This window comes from Telopea speciosissima, chromosome 11 (genome assembly GCF_018873765.1).
Source record: "Telopea speciosissima isolate NSW1024214 ecotype Mountain lineage chromosome 11, Tspe_v1, whole genome shotgun sequence".
In the NCBI taxonomy this organism is placed as follows: domain Eukaryota; kingdom Viridiplantae; phylum Streptophyta; class Magnoliopsida; order Proteales; family Proteaceae; genus Telopea; species Telopea speciosissima.
In genome coordinates, this window is record NC_057926.1 from 43,122,645 (window position 1) to 43,143,082 (window position 20,438).

The window sequence follows — 20,438 nt, forward strand, 5'->3', positions numbered from 1 at the left end:
AAAATGGACTGAATAAATAAAGACAGACATGTGACAAGAAGTAACTCCTAGTAGTAGATATGAAACTCCTCACCTTAGAAGCCTTTGCACTAGTGGTCCCTTTGGCAGAAGCACCATGAGCCTTACTCTCTTTCCGTATCAACGAAGTCAAATTCTTTATAGTGGCAGACACTGCAATAGCACTTATAAGACATACTGCAGGTGTGGCAACAAGAATTAAACGAACCATTACACCAGCAAAATACATGCTTGTAAGGCCATACATTACTATAAATATTGTGGCATCTGACAAGCGCTTAAAACAGAAGTATAAGCCCGCAGGGAAAAGGAAGAGCAGGATTTGGAAGTCAAACATGAAAGATGACCATGCTGTCGGCTGATGCTCAGAGACAGATGCAATAATTGGAATGTGATCCTTTGCATATGTTGGATCAAGTAAAGAGTAAAAACGGCCAGTCCATGGTGAGATATACCCAGATGCCATGCCAACACCAAAAGCAAGAGCACCTACTCCAACTGCACAGGTCACAGTGATTCTCAAGAAGGCTTGGAATAATTGCTTATCGCTTAGCAGGTGCTTAACCCAATCTAAGAAGTAAAACACCTGGAAAAATCATTATTGATTAGACTCCATGCCCATTTAAATGCTTGACTCAGCTATAAAGGACAATCAAGATGCCAAGTATAATTTTCAACAACAAAAAAACATCCATTCATCTCCACAGGGAGACACCATAAAATAATAACAGTACAACCTGGGCTGGATGAATATAACTTATCAAGACTTTGCATAGGGAGTAACGACCATGATACTTGAACCTATAAGCAAGGCTGGCTAACAAGGTATTGAAAGTTAATTAGAATATAATTGAAACATTAACATCCTATATATCAACTGTCTATTTCTGAACTTTCCAGCATTTTTAATGTCCAAAGAATGTAATCAATTATGAGGATAGAATTATCAAAATTGGTTGAAGCATTTTGAAGAACAACAGAGAAGAGTTAATTGGATGCTAGATCCCACTGTCATACATGTCCGGAAACCCCTAAGCTGATGTCTGCACAAATATACTAGCTTTTTTTTACCACAGAACCATGGGTATAGATGATTGGTGAAATCAATTGATCATTCCTACTTTTCTAATGCTCATGTCCAAAACAGCATGTAATCAAATTAACACCAAATTGAGAGGCCTATTATTAAGTATGTATGACCTTCAACAAAGCAATCTCTATGTACTACCCACCATACAGTCATTAGCAAGGATTTAAGTCTCGGTCCGTATCGTATCGTCTCGGCCGATACGTCTCGGTATCGGTCCTGGTCGATACAATACAGGCCGAGACGTATCTTTTTTTTTTTTAAATGCAAATGTCTCGATCAGATCGAGACGTATCGACCGAGACGCATGGATACGATACGATACGATCGATACGTATCGATACAGTCGAGAGTTTTTAAAAAATATTATTTTATTATATTTAAAAAACGATATGTATCGAGACGTATCGAGACGTCTTGATATGTATCGATATGTATCGACCGATACATATCGATACATATCGAGACGTCTCGATACGTATCGTTAACTTAAAAAACACATGGCCATTTCATTCTTTTCACCTAAAACTCGATTTCTAGCAGTCCTGGCGGAAAAAAGGTCTTCCCAGCTTTGAGAAACCCTTCCAAAAACACATTTAAACTTGCTTTTTGGGTAAGATTTCTTGAGGGCTTTCAATTCTTTGCCAAAAACGAACTTAGAGGAGCTGAAATCACATCATTTGGTGGATCTAACAGCCCACATTCGAATTCAAAAGCTGTTCTTGAAGGGTTAGGTAAGTTTTTTGAAAAAAACTTGAATCTTTTGCTTTAATCTTTGATTATTGGTATGTTTTTTGGTATAAATCAAAGAGAATATGTTAAACAAACATAGAAATTGCATTCTTTGTATGCATTTACAAAGATTTGGTTTCAAATCCATGTTTCTTTGACCATTTTTACCCAAAACCGAAAATTCCTTCTTTAAAATGATTTTTTTTTTTTTTTTTCTTCTCAACTTTAAAACAAATGGTAATGTTTATAAGATATGGAGTACATTATGTATAGATGTATGACATCCCAAGAAGATTATACATTTACCCTAAAATCTGTATTTTTTTATTTTTTTTTTTGGGTATTTTCTGAATTTATAAAATACTTAAAAAAATGTAAAAAATCTGATTTTTCCATCTATACTCTTTCATTATAGTTTGATAAAATGTATAATTGGTTGAAATAGAATCAAATACTTAGATTCATATATGTAGTACATTATGTCATTTTTTTCATTATTTAAAAAATTAAATAATGTGTAACTAGTTGTAGAAAATATAAAAATGTTTAAATATTGTTTAAGGCAATTTTGCTAGGTAGTTAATACATGAAATGATGCAATGCATGACATGCATCATAATGTCTGTCTATACTTGTATAAATAATAAATTATTGATGTGTGGATTTGAATATTGTTTAATATATATCTTATATAGTTATCTACTTTTGTTTGGTATTTAGGACGATGCCGCGACAACAAGACATTGGGTGGTCTTATTGTACCAAAATAAACAATAATAGATTGCATACACAGTGCAACTTCTGTGACACCCAACATCTTGGAGGTGGGGTAACTCGGCAAAAAGAGCACATGGCAGGAGGATATGGAAATGTTTCCAAGTGTACACAGTGCCCTGTAGAGTTAAGCAGGGCAATGCAAAAACACCTTAGAGATTCCAAAAAAAAATCCAAGCAAGCACATGATGATGTTGATGCATTGGTGAAAAATTTGATGGAAGATTTTGAAGATTATGAAGGATCGGATATGGAAGCAGAGGAGGACCCAGAGTTGGCATTGGTGATGAAACAATCAAGACATGAAGCAAAAGAGCAACAATGGAGAGCTGAGCAATTGATTAGAAGTCAATCAGCTCGACCCAGCCAGGGCCCTGTAGATATTGGTGTTGGCTCCTCTTGTCGTCCATCTCTAAGTAAGGGTAAGCAGCCTGTTGGCCTTAGTAGAGCAACCAGTGTGAAGGGGATGTTTGACCGGTTTACAAAGAGTGGTAAGGGTAAGACAAAGAAGAGCCCAGATATCAGAGACATGGATCCTAATGTCTATAGAGCGAGGATGCTAGCCAACAGAGGATTGAAGAAAGCTTTCAACCCAAAACACTTAATAAAATGATAGGCGAGCAATCTCGGATGGTTCCACGGTTCTATGATTCCACCACATAAGGCCAAAGATCCCACTTCAAGGCCATGGTAAAGGAGATTCAACGGTGTGGGAAAAATGTTAAGCCACCCACACCTCATCGATTCGGGCCTTACTTGGATGATATTGTCAAGAGGTGCATGAGTATGTAGAGAGGTTCAAGGAGAAGTGGCCACTATATGGAGTGACCATCATGTGTGATGGATGGAGTGGACCAACAAGATTATCCATCATCAATTTTCTTATCTACTGTAATGGAAGGACGATCTTCCACAAGTCGGTCAATGCATCTAGTGAAATCAAAGATGCTAACTACTTGTACAAGTTAATGGATGAAGTTGTGGAGGACATAGGAGAAGAAAATGTTGTCCAAGTAGTAACTGACAATGCAGCAAATTTCAAGAAAGCTGGTCAGTTGCTTATGTTAAAGAGACAACATTTATTTTGGACACCATGTGCAGCTCATTGCATAGATTAGATGTTTAAGGACATAGGAGAATTGCCCAAGGTCCAAAAGTTGGTTGGTAATGCAAGGAAAATCACCAACTTTATTTACAACCATAGTTAGGTTTTGGCATTGATGAGGAGTTATACACAAGGGGATTTAGTGAGGCCTGCAACAACAAGATTTGCAACAAATTACATTGCAATTGATAGCCTCATTTCCCGAATGCATGGGCTGCTACAGATGTTCACCTCTACTGAGTGGTTGACTAGCAATTATGCAAGGTCTGAAATTGGGAGATTTGTTCAAGATCTTGTCACCTCCTCAAAGTTTTGGGCTGCAATGGGCCGACTTTATAATGTTATGATGCCACTCTTTTGTGCCTTCGAGAGGTTGATGGGGATAAAGAAGCGACCATGGGTAAGATGGTAGAGGCCATGGGATGTGTGAAGAGAAAAATACATGAGAATAACCCAACATCAAACAAGAAGTATTTGAAGATTATATCCGATCGATGGGAAAATATGTTGGTTCAAGATGTTCATTGGGCAGGTAATCTTATAAGTATATGACTTTGGTTTCATTTTAAACACTTAGTAGTTAGTAAGTTACTATTTATTTATTTATTATTAGAATTTCTAGGTTTCTAACCATCCATTACAAACTATATGCAGCATATTATTTGAATCCAGATATCCAATACTCCGATGATATAGGGTGTAGACCGGATCTATTGCGTGCCCTAAGGAATGTTGTGAAGCAGAATGGAGCCGGATGTAGCGAAGGCCACACTTGCCATGGATGAGGTTAGAACTAAATTAGTTGTATAAATGATTGAAACCAAGAATAGAGTGATTGGTGGAAGTGGAACTAATATATATATATTTTTTTAATACCTCTCTAGGCTAAGTATTTTCGGGAGGCCACTCGTGGCTTTGCTGATAGAATGGCTATCCATGCTAGGAGCACACAACGCCCAGGTAAGTTAGGTTTACCTAATTTATTATATCATTTAAAATTTGTTTTAAGGTTTTGTCTTTTAATATTTCATTTATTATTGTGCAGCTGATTGGTGGCTCAATTATGGGGGTACTAGTGCTCCACACTTAACCCGAATTGCAATTCGAGTATTATCCCTGACGGCATCCTCTAGTGGCTGCGAATGTAACTAGAGTACATTCGGGTTGATACACACCAAACCCCGGAATCGTCTCAGTTATTCAAAGTTGGAGAAGCTAGTGTATGTCCATTATAACATGAAGCTGAAGCTTAAATATTTAGAGCTGGAAAGAGAAGGAGATGATGTAGATGTCAACCCAATCGACATCAACCACCTACTTGACGATGAAGATCCAGTTAGAGCATGGATAGAAGATACCGATAAGGTATTGGTGATGGATCAATTAAGTGAGGATCGCCAGACAACCAAACCTGATCCAGTGATAGAGAGCATCATTCAACAGATGGATGAGGATGCAACACAGCCACCATCACAAGATCCTTGTCCTAATGTTGAAGAAAATGAAAGTAGCTCTGAAGAAGGTTTAGTCAGGAGAACGAGGTCAGGTCATCCGTATGGAGGAACTCAACAACATGTTGATGATGAGGATGAAGACGACGATGGTGATGATGATGGTGATGGTGATGGTGATGGTGATGGTGATGGTGGTGGTGGTGGTGGTTCTGTTGCTGCTGCTGCTGCTGATGATGATGATGATGATGATGATGATGATGATGACAATGATGATGATGGTAGTGGTGGTGGTGGTGGTGGCCATGGTGCTGGAGGTAGTGGTGGTGCTCGAGGTAGTGGTGGTGGCCATGAGGCTTCACAACATCGTGCTGGGGTTCAGTTCACATGTGAGGCAGGATACACACATACTACCCAAGATATGGATCATGGTCCTGAGCCTGCTGGCCATAAGACTTACTCGTGGAAGCCGCATAAGGGCAAGTCTGCCAAGCGCTCCCACAATCCATATGATAGTGATGTGCTTATGAGTGGCATGGAGTCACTTAGCATTAGTTACGATTATCTTGGTGCTTCATCAGGCCATGGGCATTATGCATCAGGTTCTTCTTCAGGCTATGGACATGGGGCTTCTGTAGGGTATGGAAGTTATGGATACGGAGAGAATCAAGCACAAGTACAACCTAGTGTTGTCGTGACATTAGCCACTCCAGAGCAGTACACACGATTCTACTATCAGTGGGAGAGTCACTACCATCGATATTTTGACCGGGCTCGATATTGTGCTTATGTTCGGACAAGTACACAACATCATCCTAGTCGCTCCTATTGTTAAAGACCCTTACAGACATGACTTTGATCCACCCCGACATTCTTCATGGCAATAGAGTGACTCTACATGTAAGGAATTTCATCTTTTAATCTTTTATAACAATTTCAACATGCCGCACTTGTTTGGTTATTGATTATTCACAATTCTTAGTATATATGCATGATATATGACACAAATTGCTTGTTTATATTGTTTTTTGTGTCCAAAAGTGTATTTTCATGTGTATTTTGATCATTTTCATGCGTTTCTGCACCGATCGATACGTATCTCCGATACGATACGTCTCTTAAAATCGCCTGACCGATACGATACCCGATACCGATACTTAAATCCTTGGTCATTAGATCTGTAACAAATGAATAAAGAAAATAGAGTAAAAACCAGAGAACATAGAAGAACAAAGCATTTCCGACTTTAAGGAAAGCAAGACACGATGACATATTTGTGCATCAGTATCAACGTTGGCCAAAATAGATGACCATAATTCTCAAACACCAAATGCCCAATAAATAAGCAACAAAGAAATACTCCAGAAATTATTAGGAGACCGTGAAATCAAGGAAGATTAATTGACTAGTGGAAAACAAATGCATACTCAATTTATGAGAGCATAGAGTTATTACCAATCTGTAGAGTTAAATGAATATTACCCAATTCATATTTCATACATTAGAATTTAGAAGGAAGTAAACTAACACAGACAAGCAACCATAAAATAATGCATGCAGTAAACAACTTTAATAATAGAGCTGTATGCCCCAACTACACATTGTTTTTCATTCAAACACTCCATTAGCTGTATACAACTTGACAACACAATAATGTACTTATTGCTAAATTAAAAATGTTTTTTTTTTAACATTTACTCTTATTCATGTTAAAAGCACTCGGGCAAATGCTGCTTAGTCACCATCTACCTAGAAACTGGTGCTGGCCACATCATGCTTAATGCAGGAAAGTTTAATGAACTTAGGTCTAAGAAAGTAAGAAACTCAATTCATGCAGGTTATTGGGCCCGGCTACAAACACTTGTGAAAGGTCGGATCACGAAAAAGCAAGTAGGCAGGGGCAAAAAGAAAACATAAAAAAGATATAGGGAGGGAAAAAAAGAGAAAAAAGAATGTGATGTAGGGCTGCTGCGAGAGAAATCCAAGAAGTGTTATAAGGCTAAACCAAGGGAACACTTAAGAGAAACTTGTTTTCTCCCAGCAAAATTAGGGTACAATTAGTAACTTAGATATAGTTGGTTTATCATAGAGAACCAATTATTGAATAATTCAACAAAGCCTTATCACAACTAAATGGGGTCGACTACACATTCTGTTTCACCATTCAAGTTTATCTAACAAGGTCATATTAGTTGAATACTTGAATATGTTATGCAATTGGCCAGCTTTTATATCAAATTTGATAGTGCAATTGAGAAGGAAATTGTTTTACTAGCCCAGCCCTTTGTAGTTTCTGTTATAAACTTGAGAAACAAACCAGAAAAATACATCTGATGGAAACCAGGACTTAGAATCAGAGAAATTTTTATCCGAGTTTCAAAACTGGGAGAAGTCAAGGGGGGGAAACTTAAAGGAAAAGAATGAGGACTGTAATAACCCAACAACCTGCAACCCAGAATTTCAAGAACTATCCTGTAATTTAAACCAAATAACATAAGCAGCCCAGAAATTCCAGGATGACATGAGCAGCAGCCAGAAACTAAAGCAGCATGAAGAACTAACAAAAGACGACAGCACACAATAGCTTAAACAGAAATGTCATAGCCTGTATCAAAGCAGTTCTGGCAAGGAACCATCTCTTATTTCAAAGCCTGAAGAATTTGACTTGTGCAAGACCTTAAACCTGTATGGCTGTATTTATAAGCACTTTGACTCCCTACATCTAAAGTGATTAAATAAAGAAAATAATAGAATAATAAAATGGACGACTACCTAAAATATCTAGTATTCCTACTCCATCAAGGAATTGACTATTTGACTCAAAAGTCGACTAAACTAAACAACTATTGATCCATATGAACAGGATTTACCAGGTAATAAAAACAAGGGAAATTTACGAAACACCCCCTGAAAATAGGTCGAAACTGTTACACCCGCACCCCGGATCATAATTAATTATTATTTCTTCCCCGTGACGTGTGGTTATCACTGCCACGTATGCTGGTGAGCTGTTCTCACTGGTGGTCAAACCCAGCTACAAAATTATTGACCACAGTGCGGGTTTACCTGTGGAGGAAACTATTCGGGGTCACGGGGGACAAACCATGATAAGGAAATAGTAAGTCCTAGCACTTAAGTTTATTTATTTACCCTTTCTCTCGATGCCCTTGAAGTGCGGGTCAAGATTGGGACCGCCCGGGCTATTTTAGTTGAGTTGGGAATATTCCATTTGTGGGTCCCACTTATTTAAGGGAGCGTGTGATGGGCTTATAATCCCATGGTGGATGGACCCATCCCCAAGTGGGTTCTTTTATATTTGAAACCTGTGGGCAGGCCCATTTAGTTAAGAGGCCCATTTGACTCTATTTGACCCATCTAACTTAGAGTACCCATTTAACTTGGGTGACCCATTTAACTTAAACTACCCATTTAGCCTAATGACCCATTTATCTTGGATCCACCCATTTAACTCTTGACCCATTTAACTTAAACTATCCATTTAGCTATTTGACCCATTTAACTTAGAGGATCCAAGGTCCATTTTCTTTAAATAAGACAAAGGGGGGGGAGAAGCATTCATTTCATTTCTTCTCCCATCTAACCTAAATCGTGGAGGAGAGAAAGAGGAGAGAAAGGAGAAAGAAGAAAGAAGAAAGAAGGAAGAAGGAAGGAGAGAAGGAGGAAGAAGGGTGGAGAAACTTGGTTGGAGGTTGGAAGAGCACTTCTTGGAGCCTCAACATGGAGCCTTCTATATTGGGGGTAGGTAAGTCATTCAAACCCACATCTCTTCATCTATTTCGATTTTTGGGGTTTGGGAAATGGGAGAAATTCGACCTAGGGTTCTCTTGGAACCCAAGGAATCGATGGAACCTCTAAACCTAGACTATGGTGGAGTTATTTCACTCCATTACAAGCCCTAAGCCTAAGTAATCTCTTTCCATTTAAGAAATTTAAGGTTTCTAACATATTATGTCCTAATTTAGGTTCTCTTGGTTTTCTCTTAAATCCATGGGATTACATGGACCTAATGAGGTCTTAGAACCCTAATGGACCTAGGAGGAAGCTTTCTTGAAGCCTCCCTACCTTTAAACCCCTTGGAAAATGAATCCCTAGTGAGAAACCCTTCAATTTTCGGTTCTGCGGTATGTGGTTTTACACTCGGATTCGATTTTCGAAACCACACCGCAACCGACCTTGACTAAAACTATCCTAAGCCCCTGGTTAGCTAGGATTTACATGTGGTTTCAGACCTGCAAGAAACCACCCTGAAATTATCTTCCCGAGAAGGATTCTGTGAAGGTCGGATTTACACTCGGATTCAGTTTTTCTGAAACCACATCTGCATCCGACCTTGACAAAAATTGTCCTGAGCCCCTGTGAAGCTCGGATTTACACTCGGATTCAGTTTTCTGAAACCACATCTGCATCCGACCTTGACTAAAACTGTCCCGAACCCCCGGTTTCCTAGGATTTACATGTGGTTGCAGAATTTGGGCATGAAACCACTCCTGCAACCACTTCGTCTCTGAAACCTTATACTTAAATGATTTATGGGAGACCTTTTGGGGATCCGTCCCTTTACTTAATTAACCCTATTTTCACTCTTTATTTAGGTTTAAAATTTTCATCTTGTGACGTGTTACTTGATTTCGGCGACAACTCATAACATCGGGGCATAACAATATTGTGAGTGGGTTTGGTTGTTTGGGCTTGATATTATTATTGCATTGTATATTATGTCATCATTATAAATTATTAAGCATGCTTGCGCATATTGCATACTTTTATATATGAATGTTATGATGTTAATTAGAGATGCTTTACTTTGATGGGTCTCGGTGCGGTGGGTGCGGTGCGAACTCCGGATAATATATATATTTATGAAGAAATTATGTTGAATGTCATGTTGAACTGTATCGCGCTGCCGTCTTGTGTAAGGGCACTAAACCAGGATGAAAAGTTGATGCGCCCGGATTACCTCTCGGGACGATAGGACTTGCATGTAGGCGTGGCTAGGATTTTACACCCTTATGCTACGACCCTTACCAACAGGGGTTTAGGTGTTGGGTAATCGATGCCGGATTCGTGGAGGTGGGAGAGGCCGGTCATGGTAGTATTGGTTATCGAGTGCCGCTGAGTGGTCTTGGAGGCTTCGATCGGCGTAGGTCCCAGGTGACAATTGAGGTTTCATTGTGGCGATAAGTTAAGTGACCCACAGTGTCTCCGAGTTGTCGCGATGAGCATATGCCATTGACTTAGTTGTGATGTTAGGTGGAAAATTTACTTAACATATGCATGCATCATTGGACTATGTGAATTGTGTGTTTGTGCATCCCCATCCCCTCACTGGCTCGGTGGAGAGCTAACCCCTCGTGTACACAATTTTTAGATTATGATGCGGTACGGAGGAGCGGAAGGCGTGTTAGAGGAACATGGCGGGTGTCCTTGTGACGATTGCGCCTACGGGCCATGAGAACTCAGGGACTTGTTCCCCTTTTGTTTATTTTAGGCGTAGGCCCATGTAAAAACATTCTTGTTATACCCTTGTTAATCATTATTAGATGGTAATGAAAAATGGATTAACTACAGTATTTATCATCTAGGCTTTGATCATCTTGTAATTATTGATTTTATACGCTTCCGCAAAACTACGATCATTTGGAATGTAATATTTTCCTTTCCGCACTCGATATTATATTATTGTAATATTAGTTATGTATGCGTTGGGACACCGTGTCGATGATCTGGCGGCTTAATAGGATGACAAGCGTTGTCTAGTCACCCCTATAATGTATTTTATCCCTTATGCGGGATGGGGCGTGAGAGTGGTATCGAGAGACTGATGCTCGCTGCACGATCTCGCGGACTCTTGATTTACTCTCCACAATTAGGTTCTAAACTAAAAATCTTCAAGAACATAAATGATTGTGTGCGAGACATAGGAGAAGAACTGATTGTGGTGAAACAAGAACTTAGAAGATAATAGGTAACATGGAACTTAGGACTTGAACCATAGGCTGTAAAGCTACAACTATATAATTGCTTGGTTGAGCCTTAAGTAGGTCATAAATGGGTAACTATATGTTATAATTCATAAACAATAATGAATCAATCATAACCAAGCACAATTATCAACAATGATTTAAGTAAGAGAGAATTAAACAAATACATAGAGATACATATAAGATTAATTACAAATATTCAATTATTCCAAATCTTCTTGGGAGGCAATCCTATCCTTCCCATTTCAACATTCATGATTTCATCTATTCCAACAAAGACATATGATTCTATCCTGCTCAATCAAAAGATACTTATCTAAACACCATGATTGTTCCAGATTCTCCGCTTGGCATAACGTGTCTTTCTCAACTCAAAATGCAAGATCTCATCTGTTCCAACTCAAAACATTTGATTCTGTTCATCTCAGATTAAATATACAAGTCTACCATTTCTAAAAGTTCCCAGTTGTTCATCCTAAGACAAGAACTATAAGAACTGATCCGGGATAACTTTAATTGTTGAGAGAAAGCTGAGCTAGACATTGCACCACCGCCACCATCGCGACCAAGAAAGCTGTCGATGTCATCTACCCCTCTCTCGATACCTCTAGGCGCCAAGTCTGATTGGAGAGTTGCTTCATGACCTCATCGAAGCCATCCACCACTCGTAGGTTCAGCTGCCTTATGGTCGTCAGAATGTCAATACCTCCCACTTGATTAAGGTATAGGGATTCCTTCTAAGTGAACAATAGGTCCTTGCTCCTCCAATGGACACGTTGATAACGCCGCCAAGCGTGTCCGCAATGAAGGCTATAGGAACCCCCTTGACACATGAAACAACCGATAATTCGTATGCCTGGGTTCTCGGTGTCGATTTGTATAGAATGGTAAATGAGTTGTAGGTAGTATGGTTCAGGAAGGTTGAGAATGTTGGTCCACCCCAATGCTTCGAATCTCTGCCCCACCATGTAAGCTTTGAGATCATCCAACACTACATCCCGCCCTTCCACTATATTTTTGAAGCGGAAGTAGTCTTGGTAAAGCCCTTGGTCCTCTATCTTTTGAAACCATAGTGGATCTAGGACGGTTGGTGCAACTTGTTCAACGCATGCATTGTGTTCTTGGAGCCATTGATTATTTTAACTGCGGCTAAAAGCCAAGATTGATAGCAAATTTGTACCTTGAATGCTAAGGCCTAAGTAGATGATCAATGTAAGGTTGTGAAGTTCAAAACCTAGTCCTTGATTTTCCTTCCAAAGCAAATTAAATTTTAGCAGGATTCTTAGGCTAGAAAATTTTGATTTTATCCAATTGTGATCTAAGAAGTTAGGGAAAAAAAGAAAAGGCATGACCATTATGTGAATGACATGATAAATAATGAAGATTCATGGTCATAATATGCCTAGAAAGTAATGCTTTATGCAAAACAGTGAGTTCAAGCAAAATATGGATTTATTTGATCTTGAAACATGCTATAAACTTTAAAGAAAATTTTTAGATTTTGTGATTGGAAGTTTGAATCTTGAGAAACAAGTAAAGTTGGCTTGTGACAACTCAAAGGATGTAAACTAAGCCCTATCTAGTAAGACCGATTCATACATGGCAAAAGAGAAGAGGAAAATTTGAGTAGGTTTTGGTTTTTCCAAAATCCAACCTAAATCCTTGAGTTAGATGCCAAGATCGTATGCAAGCCCTTGTATAGGTTGCTTATGATGAGAAAATGGTTAAGATTAGGTTGTGAGTAACCTACCAAGCAAAAGGAAACAAAAACCCCAAGTTTCCAAAACCTAAATTGTGTTTTGGGGTTTCTCCTTGAGAGAACTCGATGGGAGAGAGAAAGATCTTACCTGAATGCGATTGGATGTTGTTGAGGAGTAATTTGGAGCACTAAAATCCACCGAGGAGGGAAGTGAGAGCAAGAACGATCGCGGCTTTTGGTTCTTCAAATGTATTAGAGTTGTGTTTTGAAGGAGGGAAATAAACCTCTAAGTCGTGGGTTTTAAAATTTTAATTTTGGGCCATGCGGTTTCACCCGTGGATTCAATTTTGTGAAATTGATGAGAATCCATGAATTTCGAGAACAAAATTTGATTCTGAAAAGCTCGGATTTACGTGGTTGCAACTTCACGAAACCACACCTAAAACCCCCAAGCCATAAAGGATTTTCTTGCCTGTCTTGATGAACCAACCTATGTTAGGCTTTTATTACCTCTATTTGATGTTTCCCTCGCCCCTCTTGTGGCATATCTTACCCTGGTAATTGAAGCTTTATGCTTGACAAATAAAAGTATAGAAGTGAAATGCCTACAAGATGTGAAAATTGTATTGTGACAAGAGCATGTAAGGGAAATGAGACATGATAACCATAGGAAGATGTTTGGAGTGAAGAGAAATGGATAAGATCAATGCACATGTAAAATCCATGTGACATTCCTAATGTGTGGATGTGAATAATGAGATCAATGTGAACAACATATACTTTTGGCGACTTTACATCCCAACCAATATCAAACAAGCAAGTTATTGGATGAAAATACCCCAACAAGAGACAAGAATTATTTATTTGAGGAAAAGAGGAAAGATTCTAAGGATTTTTATCAACAATCATGTATACAAGAGAATATGCTTGAAGATAAGACAATGTGATAATTTTCTATGAGAATTTTATGGCATGTAAAAGAATTAGATTTGAACTTGGAGAGTTTTCCCAAAATACTGTGAATTGAGGACTTTACCACAACCAAAACCTGGGCATAATCAAAGTAAAATTCAACTAGACATGACAGCATAGTGATAATCTCTAAAATGCTTGCAAAGACTTGAAAGTTTATAAAAGATGCAATAATCAAACAAGGATCCAACAACTTAGTGCCATCGATCAAATAGGACTCGATTTACACCCAAAAACCCTAGTTCCAATCGGTTTGGCATGGATTTGGTGTACATGGTCATGGTATTACAAGCAAAGTCAAGACATGATCACAACTTGAAATGATTCATCCCAAATCCAAGAAAAGAGAAAGTAGGAATGGGAAGAAAGCCATATCTTGAACAAGTGAGAGTTAAACCTTGAGGCTTAAGATTACAAGAAAACCACCCGAGGGAAGCTTGAACGGAAGTCCCTGTAGAGCTTTTTCTCCCTGCGGTTATGTTCCTTTCTTTGGAGCCAAAAGTGAGTTTTAAAACTCGCGGCTTTATTATGTTAAATTTCTGCAAATGAACGAACGAGCGAATCCACTTATCGTGAATCCACTTCGCATAAAACTTGAAATTATCATTGTAAATCTGTGCGGATCAACGAACGGATCCACACTCATGCATCCGTCTGTAAATCCGTTTAACTTACACCCTCTCGGCCATTGAGACTTTTGAGATTGGACAAACGAACGGATTCGCATTCCACATCCGCCCATTAGTCCACTCTCCCTATTTTCTCGGAGGGGCCATGAATGCACCCGGAGTGCTGACGTCGCTCGTGAGTCCACCCGATTTCTTTTAGGATTTTTAGCTTGTTTTGGAGACCTTTGACTACACTTATATGTGATGATTATGTGCCTATACCCTAGATCGGACACCCCGTTGTGTGACCCATTTGTGGGAACCACCTAAATCTAGTCAATACCTTGAATTGAAAGAGGTTAGGACTTGTACCCGATTGGGCCAGCTAATAAAAAGTAGCAGGCATTGGTAACCGCTGTGACTCCTCTCTTACATAAAGGAAGAAGAGTTACCTTTGAGGATGAAGACCTTCGATCCTATGAATTTAAGGACCCAAACCTTATGGGTAGGTACTAAGAAAGGAAAGTAATAGGCTGGTTTGGGCTGGTCTATGTGATTGAGCCATGAAGGTCACGTGTATTTGGAAGTCATTCATAACACCTCAAGCTAGTGACGACTCTATTTGAACTTTACTTGGTTTATCCAAACCTTGTTTAGACTCATAGAGAAAGTCCTACACCGTGATTTGACTTTCCAAAAAAAAAAAAAAAAAAGACTTAGTGAACCGTGCACGAGAACTTCTTGTTCGGTGGATTGACCTAGATGAGATATGTCCATAGGGATTTGAATATAATTATTGAATCTATGCCTACATATTGGTGTGATAAATATATATAGATATCCCTTAGAACCTTGGACTTGTGTGACTAGAGTGATTCTCTGGTACTACAAGTATGACCTTACATCGACCTTGCTGTGTAACTAGTTGGTGCCCTAACCTTGGTTGACCAAACCTTAGGGTAATGAAGAATGAATTTAATGACCGGATAGGTTAAATTATGGAGACTGCTTAAAGAGTTGACTTGGACAAAAGCTAGTAAAGGTTGTTGGTTCTCGAAAGAGGACTGATGTGGACTCTTTCCTGTGGGATAATTGTGTTATAGGTTTAAAGGTTGTGAAAGCTAAAACTGAAGGATGTAACAAAATCTTCTCCAACGACAGATATGAATGGGGTAATGGATCACCAAATGCGTTCCCTCCGTCTTGGGAGTGAACAATAGGAGATTCCATCAATATTCCAAATCATTCTAAAGTTGGGTTAGGTAATGAGACAACCGGATGTGAAAGCCTTGGAATGTGAACCCTATGTTGGGACATGGACAAGGTTAAATCCTGTAACCCAAGACTGACCAGAGTAGTGAAGGCTAGAATGGTACCACCTGATCTGGAAGATTTAGGGAACTCTGTTCCTTGAGACTTAACTTAGTAGTTGGAACCCTGTTTTCTAGGGTTATTGTGAACCACACCCCTGTGGTAATGTGACCTGTAAGGAAAAGAGAATTGTGGAACTGACTTTTGGCCACGTAGGCCTTGCCTCATCTTGACCCGACCTTTGACTTAGTTCAAGATGTGGGTGACTTGGGATGTTGTTATCCAACAGCCCTTCTCACTTAAGACCCTAGTTGCCTCAAATTTCGGGGACGAAATTTCTTGTAAGGTGGGGAGGATGTTACACCCGCACCCCGGATCATAATTAATTATTATTTCTTCCCCGTGACGTGTGGTTATCACTGCCACGTATGCTGGTGAGCTGTTCTCACTGGTGGTCAAACCCAGCTACAAAATTATTGACCACAGTGCGGGTTTACCTGTGGAGGAAACTATTCGGGGTCACGGGGGACAAACCATGATAAGGAAATAGTAAGTCCTAGCACTTAAGTTTATTTATTTACCCTTTCTCTCGATGCCCTTGAAGTGCGGGTCAAGATTGGGACCGCCGGGCTATTTTAGTTGAGTTGGGAATATTCCATTTGTGGGTCCCACTTATTTAAGGGAGCGTGTGATGGGCTTATAATCCCATGGTGGATGGACCCATCCCCAAGTGGGTTCTTTTATATTTGAAACCTGTGGGCAGGCCCATTTAGTTAAGAGGCCCATTTGACTCTATTTGACCCATCTAACTTAGAGTACCCATTTAACTTGGGTGACCCATTTAACTTAAACTACCCATTTAGCCTAATGACCCATTTATCTTGGATCCACCCATTTAACTCTTGACCCATTTAACTTAAACTATCCATTTAGCTATTTGACCCATTTAACTTAGAGGATCCAAGGTCCATTTTCTTTAAATAAGACAAAGGGGGGGGGGAGAAGCATTCATTTCATTTCTTCTCCCATCTAACCTAAATCGTGGAGGAGAGAAAGAGGAGAGAAAGGAGAAAGAAGAAAGAAGAAAGAAGGAAGAAGGAAGGAGAGAAGGAGGAAGAAGGGTGGAGAAACTTGGTTGGAGGTTGGAAGAGCACTTCTTGGAGCCTCAACATGGAGCCTTCTATATTGGGGGTAGGTAAGTCATTCAAACCCACATCTCTTCATCTATTTCGATTTTTGGGGTTTGGGAAATGGGAGAAATTCGACCTAGGGTTCTCTTGGAACCCAAGGAATCGATGGAACCTCTAAACCTAGACTATGGTGGAGTTATTTCACTCCATTACAAGCCCTAAGCCTAAGTAATCTCTTTCCATTTAAGAAATTTAAGGTTTCTAACATATTATGTCCTAATTTAGGTTCTCTTGGTTTTCTCTTAAATCCATGGGATTACATGGACCTAATGAGGTCTTAGAACCCTAATGGACCTAGGAGGAAGCTTTCTTGAAGCCTCCCTACCTTTAAACCCCTTGGAAAATGAATCCCTAGTGAGAAACCCTTCAATTTTCGGTTCTGCGGTATGTGGTTTTACACTCGGATTGATTTTACGAAACCACACCGCAACCGACCTTGACTAAAACTATCCTAAGCCCCTGGTTAGCTAGGATTTACATGTGGTTTCAGACCTGCAAGAAACCACCCTGAAATTACCTTCCCGAGAAGGATTCTGTGAAGGTCGGATTTACACTCGGATTCAGTTTTTCTGAAACCACATCTGCATCCGACCTTGACAAAAATTGTCCTGAGCCCCTGTGAAGCTCGGATTTACACTCGGATTCAGTTTTCTGAAACCACATCTGCATCCGACCTTGACTAAAACTGTCCCGAACCCCCGGTTTCCTAGGATTTACATGTGGTTGCAGAATTTGGGCATGAAACCACTCCTGCAACCACTTCGTCTCTGAAACCTTATACTTAAATGATTTATGGGAGACCTTTTGGGGATCCGTCCCTTTACTTAATTAACCCTATTTTCACTCTTTATTTAGGTTTAAAATTTTCATCTTGTGACGTGTTACTTGATTTCGGCGACAACTCATAACATCGGGGCATAACACATATTGTGAGTGGGTTTGGTTGTTTGGGCTTGATATTATTATTGCATTGTATATTATGTCATCATTATAAATTATTAAGCATGCTTGCGCATATTGCATACTTTTATATATGAATGTTATGATGTTAATTAGAGATGCTTTACTTTGATGGGTCTCGGTGCCGGTGGGTGCCGGTGCCGAAACCCCGGATAATATATATATTTATGAAGAAATTATGTTGAATGTCATGTTGAAGCTGTATGCGCCGTGCCGTCTTGTAACCGGGCACTAAACCGGATGAAAAGTTGATGCGCCCGGATTACCTCTCGGGACGATAGGACTTGCATGTAGGCTGGCTAGGATTTTACACCCTTATGCTACGACCCTTACCAACAGGGGTTTAGGTGTTGGGTAATCGAGTACACCGGATTCGTGGAGGTGGGAGAGGCCGATCATGGTAGTATTGGTTATCGGGGTGCGCTGAGTGGTCTTGGAGGCTTCGATCGGCGTAGGTCCCAGGTGACAATTGAGGTTTCATTGTGGCGATAAGTTAAGTGACCCACAGTGTCTCCCGAGTTGTCACAGTAGCATATGCCATTGACTTAGTTGTGATGTTAGGTGGAAAATTTACTTAACATATGCATGCATCATTGGACTATGTGAATTGTGTGTTTGTGCATCCCCATCCCCTCACTGGCTCAGTGGAGAGCTAACCCCCTCGTGTACACAATTTTTAGATTATGATGCAGGTACGGAGGAGCCGGAAGCTGTGTTAGAGGAACATGGCAACGGGTGTCCTTGTGACGATTGCGCCTACGGGCCATGAGAACTCTAGGGACTTGTTCCCCTTTTGTTTATTTTAGGGCGTAGGCCCATGTAAAAACATTTACTGTTATACCCTTGTTAATCATTATTAGATGGTAATGAAAAATGGATTAACTACAGTATTTATCATCTAGGCTTTGATCATCTTGTAATTATTGATTTTATACGCTTCCGCAAAACTACTGATCATTTGGAATGTAATATTTTCCTTTCCGCACTCTGATATTATATTATTGTAATATTAGTTATGACTGTGCGTTGGGACACTGTGTCAGTGATCCTGGCAGCTTAATAGGATGACAAGCGTTGTCCTAGTCACCCCTTATAATGTATTTTATCCCTTGTCTGGGATGGGGGCGTGACAGAAACTCAGATCACCCCCTGAAATTTGAAAATACTCAGATCACCCCCTGTATTAGAGCCCAATACTCAGATTAGACCCTATCGTTAGTTAAGTGATGAAGTCAGCCAGTTAAATTTTTTGAAAACCCTAAACTACCCTTTGGTAAATGTGAAGTTACTTTTTACCGTTGAATCTAAAAACCCCAATTTTTTTTAAGTTTATAAGGATGAGGGGAATCAGAGGGGAATATTCCCTCTTCTTCCCCAAATCAACAGAAAGACAAATGAAACCTTAGGGTTCTGCCTCAAGAGACAGCGGGTGGCAGCTGCTCCGATGGTGACTCAACGGCGAGGCAGATGAGATGGTCAGTGCAGCCTCATCCTACACCATCATCACTACGCCCTCCCCCTCTCTCTCCACCCTTTCCTCTGCTTCTGCTGCTCTTCTTCTCCTTCTTCCTGTAGCCACTGCCACCGCAGTTAAACTGCTCAAGAGTGTGGTGAGGGTGCAAAGGGATAGAGACAATAGTCACGGGCTCCTGTGAATCGTCTCCATTACGAGAGACTGAACCAGAGATATGCAAAGTACAGCATCATAACCAAAACCTGCCATTTAATCACCCACCTCCCTCCGGTGATGCCGACACATCTGCCGTTGCTGGAGTCCCTCCTTTCTCTGAGTTCTCACTTTCTGACCTCATAGTCACCACCGATAACTTCAGCTCCGACTTCATCATCTCTGAGAGCGGCACCAAAGTCCCCAATCTCGTCTACAAGGGCTGTCTACAGAATCGCCGACAGATCGCCGTCAAGAAATTTACCAAATGGCCTGGTCTGATCCCAAGCAGTTTTCTGTATTGCCTCACCCCATTTAGCATTTGGTCTTTACTTTTCTGCTTAACTAAATCCGTTTTTCTTTCTTTCTTAATTAAATCCATTTTCGCTTATTTTTTTCTCTCGAATCCCAATTCCAACTCCGTTAGTTGTTCTTTCGTTTCCAAATAGGAGTGGGAAATCGGGGACCACCTACAGTGCCGTGCTCCATCTATTTGCAGAAATGTCAATGAAACTGATGACACGTCATCAAGTGTGTTGAAGCAGCCACTGTCTCCAACGCCTTCCTCTTGCTTTGAATCGGGGTTAGAACAGGGGTTAAAATTCTGAAAACCCCAAAATTTTCCAATGGAGACCGTTGTCTCTTGGTTTTTTTGTTTTTTTTCCTTCTCTCCGGTGACTCTCCGGCGAACTTACAGGTGTGAGGAAGAGGATGAAAGTAGGTTGAAGATGAAGGAAAGGGTAGTATTGTAAATTTAATTCTAATGATTTAGTACAAGGGTAAAATAGTCTTTTTACATCAATAACTAACAGTAGACTAACTCCGTTAGTGTAGAGGGGGTGATCTGAGTATTTTCAAATTTC

The 20,438-nt window shown here is 40.0% G+C and overlaps 1 protein-coding gene across 1 annotated transcript in view; it reads right to left on the bottom strand.

The window, feature by feature from the left end:
• LOC122646609 (dolichyl-diphosphooligosaccharide--protein glycosyltransferase subunit STT3B-like) overlaps nt 1–20,438 on the bottom strand; it is a 36,899-nt gene that overhangs the window by 11,187 nt on the left and 5,274 nt on the right. Inside the window, exon 2 of the mRNA XM_043840194.1 lies at nt 74–604. Within this exon, the coding sequence (XP_043696129.1) occupies nt 74–604 (531 nt within the window). The remainder of the gene's footprint in view (nt 1–73; nt 605–20,438) is intronic.